Genomic DNA, 12,433 nt, shown 5'->3' on the forward strand with positions numbered 1-12,433 from the left:
TTTCTTCCAACTTGCAACCTGCAATAATCAAACACCCAGAAATAAAATGTGCAAGGAAGAAACCTAAAACCCTAACAAAAAACCAGCTAAATAATTACAATAATTACAAATTAAAGGCTCTAAATAGCCAGATTTATCGATAATCCACAGAAATATTTTTAGAACTTTAGATTTACTATGAGACACTTCAGAAAACCTCTCATGCATTCAAAAGATAAATTTAAATGATAAACCCAGGATCAAAACTCGTTGGGCTCTTCAAGAAAATGCTTTTTGGGAGTTGGTTGGTTCAGCCGAGAACTTCCCGAAATGCCCGTTGATCTTCACAATCTAGATTTCCTGCACAGCTCACTTCAACTATCAATAAAGAGGGGAAAAACAGTACTAAAATCCAAATCCAATGGAGATACCTGCCATTATTTTCAGAAATTTTATTACCATTCAAACCTAGTGAGTAAACAAGATACCTGTGTTTAACATCACTCTTCATCAAGTTATTAGCAATGGCTGAAAATAAATTTATGCAGAAGAATGAAACATCTTACAGCATTTCAGAAGAGTAACACCAACAAGATTTCAACCCCAAAGTCTTTCTTTATTGCACAAGAAAAAGATTACAAGAGAGCTTTCTTCAGCACAAGGCTCACAGATCGAATGATCTCAAATGACCCCAGACAACCTATTTAAAAGAAAATTTCCCAACGGCTAGTTCGAGTGATCCATGTCAAAATGATCTCAACTGTCGATGAGGATCAAAATCTCTTTTAATCTCATCCGTCAAAATTTTAAATGCGTTTTAATATATTAAAAATTTAAATTTTGCATTTTTTCCTCAAAACTTTTGACTTATTATTATTTTATTTTATTATTTTAAAAATTTATCTATTTTAAATTTATTTTTTAAGTTTTATTTTATTTTATTTTTTTATTTTTTAGTTATTTTTTATTATTTTTATTTTTTTATTTCTAGATCCTCAAACTTAGCCTTTGAAAAAATCACCTAGGACCTAGGACTTAGGACTTATGAGGGGATAAAACATTTTCCAACTCTCAAGACACTTTACATCATGACTTTTACAATTTTACATCTCAAGGGGGAAAACCCATTTGACATAGATCCTCATAGACCACCCAGTCTTGCGACACAAATATAATCTAGCAGATTAAGCAATTTGAAATAACTTAACCAAATAATTAGGATTATTTCCAAATTACTTTTACATAGACTCGAAGCACACTAGGATTCCCCTAAGATCCTAATGACAATTCATTCCGGCTTCGGGGTTAGGCTGAAGGAAAACTCTATCGATCATGGATCGGTGAGACAAGAAACCAATGTTACCAGACTCGGAATCGGCAATAAATCGGCGAGGCAAAAGAGCGAAGAGTTTTAATCGGATCGGGAAAAAATCGGCAAATTCATTAAATAAAAATATACACATATATTGAATTAAAAAAACCATTTTTCATTAATATTGGGTAAAGGTATGTCCAAACAATGCATAATATCAATAGATGTCCAAAATATCATGAATAAATAAGTATCTCATATATGTTATGAGTCCACACATGATCCAAACTTCAAAGCACTGAGTCTTGAGTCCTTAGAAGCATATGCTTCTAAAAGTTTACAAAAAAGTAAAAAACTGCATACTAATCAGAAAAAAATCAGCAACTAAGAGTCTAAGACTCTTAAGAGTGAGAACTAGAAGCAATTCCTCCCGCTCCTTCGCTTGCTTGACTCTCAAAGTTCTCCAAGTCATGAAGGCTGAAAAGAGGAGGCTCATCTAATTGAACCCATTCTGCCGCATTTGTAGCTTGCAAATCTAACTCTTCAAGGTCAATTGGTGAATGATCAATACCTGTCATTATCATGAGACATTGAAATGTGAATTAAAATTTCACTTTGAAGTTTGAACTTTAAACTTTTAAAGTACGAACTAGATTATGAAACCTTCAAATTCAAGCTCTCGAATCTCACCTTGTATTTGTTTGTTGCGAAGTCGTAGATTGTAATGGACAAATACAAGGTCATTCAAGCGCTTTTGTGTCAATCGGTTGCGCTTCTTAGAATGTATTTTCTCAAACATGCTCCAGTTGCGTTCACAACCTGAAGCACTGCATGCTTGGTTTAAGATTCGAATGGCAAATCTCTTCAAATCTGGCGTATCACTACCAAAGTTTTGCCACCAAAGACCTAGCAAGTGGTAAGGGTTTGTGAGTAGAAGACTAGAAGTACCAAATTAGTAAATAGTAAAAACTTAGAAAATAAAATTTAATAAAACATTTAACATACAAAATAAAGTTTAAACAAATTTAATGAATTGATGAAGCCTTCAAGCTGGGTACCTGGCAACATCTTTGACCTTTGTCTTATAGCACTGGTATAGGCAAACAATTTAGATGGTGTCCTATAATCTTGTAGTTGGGAAAAGACACGACTTTGTTGTTCTGGATCAGGGAAGCACCTTTCCAAGCATGTCATAAGTCCTCTGCCAACCTCCCCATCCTCATTAAATTTGCTCTTATCATAAAAATATTGTGGGTTTAAGAAGTACCCAGCAGCATGTAAGGGGGAATGCAATTGCCTATCCCAACGTGCATCTATAATGTCCCAAAGAGGCATATACTTTGTCTCATCATCCCCATATCTTCTTTTGATGGCCTCCTTTGCGAGATCCATCGCCTCATAAATGTAACCCATAGCGGGTTTGTCACCATCAACCATCCTGAAAGTTCAAGCATTCAAATTTAAAGAAATATGAAACATTGTAAATAAAAAGAAGCTTGAAATGAAATTTAAAAAATGAAAAAGTTAAAAGACTAAAAGTACCTGAGAACTCTAACAAGGGACTCCGTCACAGCAATAATCTCTTCAGCATCTTTCCAGAAGCCATCATTAAACACAAGTGCAGCAATTTCGATGCCTTCAGGGGTCTTGGAATGTTTAGATCCCATCCACTCAGGTCCCAAGAACATCCTCTTCAGATTTATCTTTTGCTCAACCACAGATTGCAAAGATATGAAATTTGTTGCAAATCTAGTCACTGCAGGTCGAACAATTTCTTTACCTTCAGTGTATATTCTCATAGTGTTTAGGACAATAGTGTGGTTGTATAGGTATTTGGTTATGGATTTTGCCTTCTCCACAACCTCATGTATCCAATGAAGCTTACCAATGTCCTCAAGCATTAAATCTATGCAATGGGCAGCACAAGAGGTCCAAAAAATAGTGGGGTGCCTCATCTCAAAAAGTCTACCAGCAGCCATATAATTCGCTGCATTATCGGTGACAATTTGTACAACATTTTCTTCTCCCACTTCTTGAACAACTTCCTCCATCATTTCACAGATAAGTTGGGCACTCTTAACCTTATCTGAAGCATCCACTGACTTGAGAAACATTGTGCCTGCGGGACAAGATACAAGGAAATTTATTAAAGTTCTATTCCTCTGATCTGTCCATCCATCACTCATGATGGTGCACCCTGTTTCTACCCATGATGAACGAAACTCAGCTAGCAGAAGCATGACATCTTCAACACTCTCTAACAACATATCTGTCCTAAGGCTCTCTGATGTAGGGGCTTTGAACCCTGGACCTGCATTAGCAATTGCATCAATCATAGCTTGCCAATAAGGACTTCTGGCACAGTGGAAAGGTATGTCAGAATAGAACCAAAAGTTAGCAATGGCCTTCCTTGCCTGAATATGGATATTTTTTTTCCAACCAGTGCCATCCAAGGTCGGTTGGGAACCGGGTTTTGTGCGGGGAGCAAAAAAGGCGTTTATGTTTCCACCTCCAGTGTTCAAGGAAGGAGTTGAAGGACTGGCATGGCTTTGAGGCATGTGTGGAAAACTTGGGAACGGCATTGAGGATTCAACAGATTGAGGTGACATGGGGCTAGTGACAAAAAGTATCAACTCCAACATTTCCTATTTCAGCAGTTTGCTTTGCTTTCTTGGCATTATGCTGCTCTAACATTTCAAGGGCCAAGGCTGCTTGGTGTTGGACATTCTCGTCAACCTTGGTGCAAATACCTATATCATGGCCAGGTATTTTTGCAAGGTGGAACTTGAATCTATAAATGCCTCCACTGCATTCCTTTTTGCAAAATTTACAAAGGAGCAAGGCTTTTCCAGGAATCTTGTCACAATAAGCCCAAGCAAAGTCCTTCTCTCTCGGCATTGTTGTTGCTTTGAACTTGTGTTTAATTTGTAGTTTCTGTTAAGATGAGTCCTGTGAAAGACAAGAAAAAATCAAATTTAAAAATCATCCAAAAATTTAAAATATGCTAGAAATTTAAAAAAGTAAATGAAGAGTCAAGACTCAAGAGTCTCAAGACAGATGGACAAAACACTCATATCTGTAGCTGCTTCAAGCTCAGACTTGGTGGCAGGTGCTACTTGGAAGTTGGAACAGTCACCTAGGAACAGAATTGTGGCTCAGATTTGTTGGAGGGCTCAGTCCTTGAGGCACAGTTACTAACTTACTGTTACAGTGTTATGAAATTATGAATACAGTGCAGAGTCATAAAGTCAGTTTGAGATTAGACCCTCTTTGAAATAATTTTATAGTAATCTCAACACTCTTTGAAATAATTTATAGTTTTATTTCCCTAAAGGTAACCCTCATCTTGAACCTATAACCTGTTAGGATTACATCTCATATATTTATTACAGTTACAAGTTTTCACCTATTAAAACTATATATATAATATATATCAAATTTAAAGTATGAACTACATTAATTGCAGATACAGCGTTGTTGATATTCTTGATAACTTGTCTGGTGAGATTAAATTTCTGTTAATTATAAAGTCTGTGTGGAACCTAGAACTAACAGTATAAGCTTCCTATGGCGTTTAAATCGGAGCTGTGGCCCTGTTGTTGTTCATCCTGTTTCAGTAAAGATATAGTTTGCTTCTGTTGTGTACAATCTGCAGGCCCAAGGTCACCTGCATCGGCAGACTAAGATGAGGTGAAAATACCTGTGTTTCAGCCTTCAGGTGTAAGTTTACTCAGGTAAAAAAAAACGAATGGTTCAACTAGTAATAAACTCACTAGAAATAGAAGTAAACTCAGAGAAATAAAAGGAGCTGTACACTTATTAGCTTCATCCATATACACTGAAAAATACCTTTGACCAAGAGTATGGATTCAGTTGTAGTCTTGGCAAGCTTCCATTCTCTCCGGCTTTAAAGTTAAAGGGACCTGCAAGTGCACAATGTTACTGTTGTCAACACTGTAACCGTTAACGTATATCAAGTTATCAACAGTCGACTGTCGAGACTCGAATAGATGTAAGCTATCGGTGAACCATGAAGGCTGAAGCAATGTACACTGTACAGTCGAACTGTCGAAGAGACTGTGCTTCCAATGCGGGCCGCGGCTTCGTCGTTGGAGAATCGAAACTTCGAATGCGCTAAGCGACAGGCTTCGACAGGGATATGCTTCGAGTTCGAAGGCTTCGTCCGATCGTCGTTTGAATGCTGCAATGACAAACGCGGCAATGTTAACAGTTATAAAGGCGGCACCGTTAAACTGTTAAACAAGTCACCGATGCGGGAAAGCAAACGCGGCAAACCGGAAGGCGAAAACCCTTGAATTTGGCGGGACTCGTAAAACTCGTAATAATCGGACAAATCGCATAAATCGCGAGTCGAACTCGCGTTGACCACGAGTTAAACTCGGTCAACGCGAGTTGACACGCCGAGATTCGAAACTGATCGTTTTGCCGCCGATCCGACTTCCACTCGCGATTATTCCGATTTTTTGCCGATTCCTGTTACACTGCAAGAAACCTTCCGGAACGTAGATTATCACTAGAAAATTAGGTTTGCCGAGGTAGTTTACATACATGACTCAGATTTGCTAAGATTATTTACAATTTACACATGCAGACTGGGTTTACAACATAACATGATTGGGTTGATGATGACAGTCGAAGGGCACGGACATGTTGATCCAGTGCTGTCCCTTTTTTGCGAAAATGGGGTGTACTGCAATGGGTAGTTGACACGTGGTTGTCAACATCTGGCTCTGCTTGGGGACACATTGCTGCATTGTAGGAATGTGAGAATCCAAAATCTGCATCCACGCAACACACAACAAAACATAAGTAGCGTCCATCCAAAAATAATCATATAACATTAAGCACAGGAAATATATAAGCTCTTCATTTATTAACTATCTAGTAACATGAAAAGTAAATCTAATCCTAAAATAGAAATGGAAATGCTGAAAAAACAAGTAGGGTTAGAAATACAGAGGATGCCCCATGGCATTAGATGTGTTCAATATAGTGTATACTGAGCATTTGCCTACTTTCAGGCAAATCTGTCGCCTACTCGTCGGATGTGCCATGTCCAATTCTGCATACGGTAGGACTTTTTCCTATTCGAAAATCAAGTTGCTCGCGGCCATCTGATGCATCAAATCTTCTTCTCGTTCTCTTTCTTTTGCGTTTTTTCTTTGTGGCAGGTTGTATCATTGATGACGTGGAACTTTCTGCTTCAAAGCTCTCAGATGAAGTATGTAAGATATGCGTGACATGTCTTTCTTCATTCTGCATCTGCCTTGTCAAGGATGATGGATCAATCTCACAGGTGCCATGAGTTATAACTTGATCTTCTATGATTGGTGGATTAACCGTGTGAGCATCAACCTGATTATTAATTTCCCTTTTATCCAGGTCACCTTCAATTATCCACTTTTCAATGGAACAAAGGACCTCATAATAAGATGGAGCTTGTTGCAGCAGATAAGGAGGCTCCTAATCTATTGACGTTCCCTGGTTTCTTTTATCCTCTGACCGTTGTTGAATTTTCTGAACTTGTATTTTAATGGCATCTATCTGACTAGAGTGTTCAACCTTCATAGCACTGATTTCCCTAGCATGGTCTTCTTCCATGGTCAATAACTTATTCTGAAGACATATCTGATTAGCTTCCATATCTCTTATTACTTTATCATCCTTTGCCTTTATGGTCATCCAACAATGTTGCATAGAGTTTATCTCTTTCTTATAATTTTCTTGCATGGTAGCCAACTGATTATTATAATCGAATTCCATGATCGTCATATTTTCCTCTAAGCCTGATAACTTGCTTTGCATAAAATTAATTTCCCTGTCATGATTAGCTTTCATGGTCTCAATTTCCTTAGCATGCTGATTTTGCATGTCGGTTACGTGATCAGAGTGTTTAATTTTCATGATCTCCATCTCCTTATTACGTTTTTCCAGGTGGGTGCATAAAGATTTCACATCATTGGTGTAATTAGTTTGATTGATCTCCATATTTTTTACTAGCCGCATTAGTTCTTCTATAATTTGCTTCTGATTTTCCTTTTCATTGATTGCACAATTTGTCCCTGCTTTTCCACTATCCTGGATTTGATCTGCAATGGTACAGGGGGATGGCACACTCTAATATGAAGAATTGTCTTGAAATCTTTCATCAACAATTGGACCTTTCATAAGATTACTTCCATTCTGTTGCACAATTTTAGGGGCACAAGGCGAGCTATCTGGATAGCCATATCTATCTTTAAAAGCATTGACAATGTCTTGTATAGAAGTGAAAGAATATTCAGGACAATTATTAAATCGATTCAAAGCATCACCCTCTAAAGAAAGGACAAACAGACACATTTTGACATTTTCATGATTATATTGAGGAAGTCTACAATATATGATCATTATACGAGTAAATTTGCTTAAATGCTTTCTAACAACGACTGAAATCACCACCTGAGAACAAAGGTAATTTAGAAATGGCCACTTCTGGAACATCATGGAGATCATCAGTAAAATGACATGGGGTAAACGTATAATCCATGATGAATAATGAGGGACCAAATGAATGATAGAAAGAGATCTCTGCTCAAGAAAAACAAGAGATGAAAGAAGTGGAGTCGCCACTTGAACATTGAATCTAATTCTAATATCCAAAAAGCAACCAACAAGCAGATATGAGGGAGGCTTCTTGTTTGGGAAAAAAGAAATGGAGTTGCCACCCAAACAAGAAATGAATTGAAGAGTAGTTGCTGATATGACGAAAGATAAAGCGATGAAAAGATCCAAATGATGCCAAAAAATGTTGACTCTTGCTAGCTCAAATAAGAGACGAGAAAGATGAAAGAATGATGAATGTCGAATAAACCGAGGACAGAAAAAACTCTGTCCCCAGCGACAACGCCAAAAAATGTTGTCACACAGATTGTCTGGGCAGCGCGACAACGCTCAGACCGGGGGCTGTCACCATGATCCCCGATCTCTCCATTTAAGCCATCTCCCGAGGCTAAGGGGGGTAGACCCTATGGGATAAAGGAAGACCAACTGTGGTCCAGTTGGGTTGGGAGACACAACAAGACAATTTAGCACTTGATTGACCTTAGAAATTAATGTACCAGTGCCTTATGGAGTTAATGATTATATGATTATTTATTAAATATTGCAGAAATATGAACCTTGTAAAATAATCATTTATCATCAAATAATCCAAGCAATGCAAGATATTCAATAAATGCACAATGCTTTAACAATGTTCCAGCAGTTAAACTTCAAAAAATCAAATGCTTTAAATGACCATAAAATTTAAATGCTGACAAGTTCACACAATGATCCACCACTTTTCAAAAGTTAATCTTTAAACAAACATTTAAGCGTATTTAACTATAGAGAAGTGGAACATAAATACCACAAAAGACAAAAATGAATTTTCAATCCTTTTAATTTTTTTTTAATTTTTTGGTTTTAATTTTTATATTTTTAAATAAAACAAAACAAAATTAAGCAAACATTAAAGTAAATGAAACCTAAAATTATTAACACCAAACTAAACTAAATGAAAAAGAAAATAAACTAAAACTAAAAACTAACTAAAAAAAAAATCAAATATTAAACTAATCTAAATCTAAAATTTAATTCTAAAACTAAATAAAAGAAAACTAAAAAAATTTTCTTTATGCTTTTTTTTAATTTTTATGATTTTTTGATATTATTTTAAAATCAAACTTTAAAAATTAAATCTAAATTTAAAGAAATCTAAAACTAAACAAAACTTAAATAAAATTCTAAATTAACTAAATAAAAGAGCTATCTAGCCTAAGGCTAAACTAACACCAACATATACCCATATATCGTAACAATAAAACTACACATGTAAGCTAACCCAAGAACAAAAAATTGAATGTATGTCTGGTGTGCTGTGCAGGTTTGGAGACGGAACAAACTTCGACGGCTGAGAGGTTTCAACGTGCAGGGGAGGGCAGGGTTGAGGGGACGTGGAAGGTAATGGAAAGGATGCCGGAGAAAAATGCATGGGAAAGCAACACGTGTAGAAATTTCTGTTTTCCCACCCCGGTTTTCAGTTTTTCCTTATTTCTCCCATGTAGTTAAATGCCCATTCCCATAACCATACATTTAACAGACTGAAAAAAATAAATATTGCTAAAAACACAAATTCTGGAAATTTTTTCAGATTGCTGGAAATTGCAGAATTAAAAATTAGCAATCAAAAACAGCCATTAAAACACATTAAAACACTGATATTTTTGGTCAACTTGACCCTGGAAAAACCCCCTACAACTCTTGGGGAAAACTAGTTTGAGAGCTCTTCTTTATTTCTGAAAATTGCCTTTTTACAGTGAGAATTATTCAGCAAAAAATCAGCAAGCAAATTTACAACTTATCTCCTTTCCCGTGCCTCACAGCAATCTGGAAATTACAGCAAACAGGACAGCAATAAATGCTGTACGGCCTCTGTTTTGTGTGCAGAAAAATCAGCAAACTGCTCCTCGATTTTTGTGCAAAAATTTGCCTTTCACTATGTGCTGAATCAGCTGTACAAATCTGCTTAATCGCTGCCTTGGAATGTGTGCCAAGCTGCTGTCTCCTTCTCCTCCTTGCTCAGAAATCTCTCTTGCTCTCTTGCTCTCCTTCTCCCAATCTGCTCATGAAAGAATGAATGACCTTTTCCTCCTTTAATATAACTCCAAGTGACTTTTGGGTGATCCAAGTGACTTTTGGGTGATCTCTAAATCCAATGGCTGAAATAGATTTAGATCAATGGCTGAGATTAAATGCTCATTTAAATCTCACTTTCTATTTTTTAATTCACTCCACTTTAATAAAGACCCACTTAGTCATTTATTTCCAAAGTCACTTTTCCTTTCTAATTTTTCATTTACTTTATAAAAGTTACTTTAAAATTAGACTTAGTAACTTTATCACTTAAAGTCACTTTTAAATTAAATTTAACTTTATAAAATTATAAAGTCACTTTAGGAGAAAAATTAAATTCTTTTGGACACTTTTCCCTAGGCCAAAGATCAAAGCCTAAGGGAACCACCTGTCCTCCGGTACCAAATTTCAACACTCCCTCTTACCGAGGAAGGTGTTCCTCACCACACCCATCTTGTCTCTGAAGTAGACATGCTTGCCCCGTGGTAAGGCTTTGGTAAGAATATCTGCAACCTGCTCATCAGTGGAAATATACTCAAGCTTCACAACTCCCTTCTGAACATAGTCTCTGATGAAATGATATCTGATCCCGATATGCTTTGACCTATCATGAAATACTGGATTCTCCGTGAGTTTAATGCAACTCTAATTATCACAGTAAATCACTGAAGGTCTCAATGGCTGACCAAATAAGCCAAACAACATCTTGCGAAGCCAGATGGCCTCACAACTAGCTACACTGGCTGGCATATACTCTGCTTCCGCTGAACTCAGTGCTACTGACTGCTGCTTCCGGCTGAACCATGACACTACTGCTGAACCCAACCCAAAACAACACCCTGAAGTGCTCTTCCTATCAGAAGCACAACTTGCCCAATCAGAATTAGTGTATCCTGCCAATCTCACTCCATCTCCCTGCCTGTAGTCCAGACCATAATCCACTGTCCCTTGCAAGTACCGCAAAATGTGTTTTGCAGCCACCCAGTGAACCTTCCTAGGCTCACACATAAACTGACTCATCGTGTTGACTGCAAAACAGATATCTGGTCTAGTGTTGACCAAATACATCAAGGAACCAATCAGCTGCCTGTACAATGTGGGATCTACCAACTCGGAATCCGAAGCATGAAGCTTCTTCCAGTTGGTGATCATCGGTGTCGACATGGGTCTACAATCCTCCATGTGGAATCTGCTAAGGATGTCCACAATATACTTCCCCTGCCCCAGGAAGAAATGCCCCTCCTCCTGCCACACCTCCAAACCCAAAAAGTAATGCATCAAGCCGATGTCCTTCATCTCAAACTCCGCCGCAAGATCTCTCTTGCAGTGCTCTATGAGTCTCTCTGCACCTGTAATGATCAAGTCATCCACATACAGCACCAGAATGAGAGGCTCCTCACCAATCACAATAAAGTAAAGGTTCGGATCTGCCTCACTCTTTGTGAAACCCATCCCCTGCAAGTATGCATCTATCCTGGAGTACCAAGCTCTGGGAGCTTGCTTCAGGCCATAAAGGGCCTTCTTCAATCTGCACACATGGGACTCCTTCCCATGCACCTCAAAGCCCTGTGGCTGCTCAATGTACACCTCCTCCTGTATGAAGCCATTGAGAAATGCGGTCTTCACATCCATCTGGTGGATCTTCCAACCCATCTCTGCTGCTATCGATATAATGGAGCGGATCGAAGTATATCGAGCCACGGGAGCGAAGGTCTCCTCATAATCAACTCCCTCTACCTGGGAGAATCCTCTAGCCACAAACCTCGCTTTGAATTTCTCAATGCTGCCATCTGCAGCATGCTTTACCTTGTAAAGCCATCTGGAAGTAACCACGGATTTGCCCTCAGGCCTCGGCACCACCTCCCAAACATCATTCTTCATGATAGAAGAATACTCCTCCTGCATGGCCTCTCTCCAGACCTGCTGGCTAGCTGCCTCCTCATAGCTAGAAGGCTCAGAGTCAAGGATGCTGGTAACCATCGCCATATAGCTACAAAACCTCTCAGGTGGTCTACTCTCTCTGACCGGCCTCTTCGGCTCAGCAACAGATGTGGCATCTCTCAAGGTGTCCTGAAGCCACTTGGGCTTCCTCTTCCCTGAGCGCACTTCTCCCACCGGAGAATGAAACTCCTCCTCCTCATCATCATCAGTAGCCTGAACTCCTGACTGTCTGTCTGCTGTCCTCCTGCCTGCACCTGAACCTGTAGAAGCTGAGGTACCGTGTGAACTGTCCATCAGTGGACTCCCTAGTGAACTGCTCTGTGAACTGCTCTGCATGCTGCCCGGAGCACCACCCCTCTAGCTCGGTGAGCCACTGCTCACTGACGGACCTGACATCCTCATAGATGTACCTCCGGATCCTCCTGATCCCTGCCCACTGGATCCCTGCGACTGACTCAACTGCTGCTGAGGGTCTGGCTGATCCAGATACTCTAACTCCTGTGACCTCCTAAAGGCCCTGTCCTC

General features: G+C 38.7%; 2 protein-coding genes across 3 annotated transcripts in view; one reads left to right on the forward strand and one right to left on the reverse strand.

Annotated features, from left to right (window-relative positions):
* Window positions 1-12,433, forward strand: part of LOC149193133 (alpha-taxilin-like protein) — a 416,017-nt gene that overhangs the window by 165,465 nt on the left and 238,119 nt on the right. The gene's annotated exons all lie outside the window — the stretch shown is intronic.
* LOC149193134 (uncharacterized) lies at window positions 1,591-3,725 on the reverse strand. Its single transcript, XM_089406548.1, has 4 exons — window positions 2,834-3,725; window positions 2,350-2,729; window positions 1,982-2,197; window positions 1,591-1,862 (listed from the first exon to the last, which is right to left on the reverse strand). Exons 1-4 carry the CDS (start codon window positions 3,625-3,627, stop codon window positions 1,693-1,695), a joined length of 1,560 nt encoding a protein of 519 aa, XP_089262674.1. The 5' UTR covers window positions 3,628-3,725; the 3' UTR covers window positions 1,591-1,692.

Source organism: Pinus tabuliformis, chromosome 2_2 (genome assembly GCF_031772625.1).
Source record: "Pinus tabuliformis cultivar Carrire ecotype Pingquan chromosome 2_2, CPIR1, whole genome shotgun sequence".
Classification (NCBI taxonomy): domain Eukaryota; kingdom Viridiplantae; phylum Streptophyta; class Pinopsida; order Pinales; family Pinaceae; genus Pinus; species Pinus tabuliformis.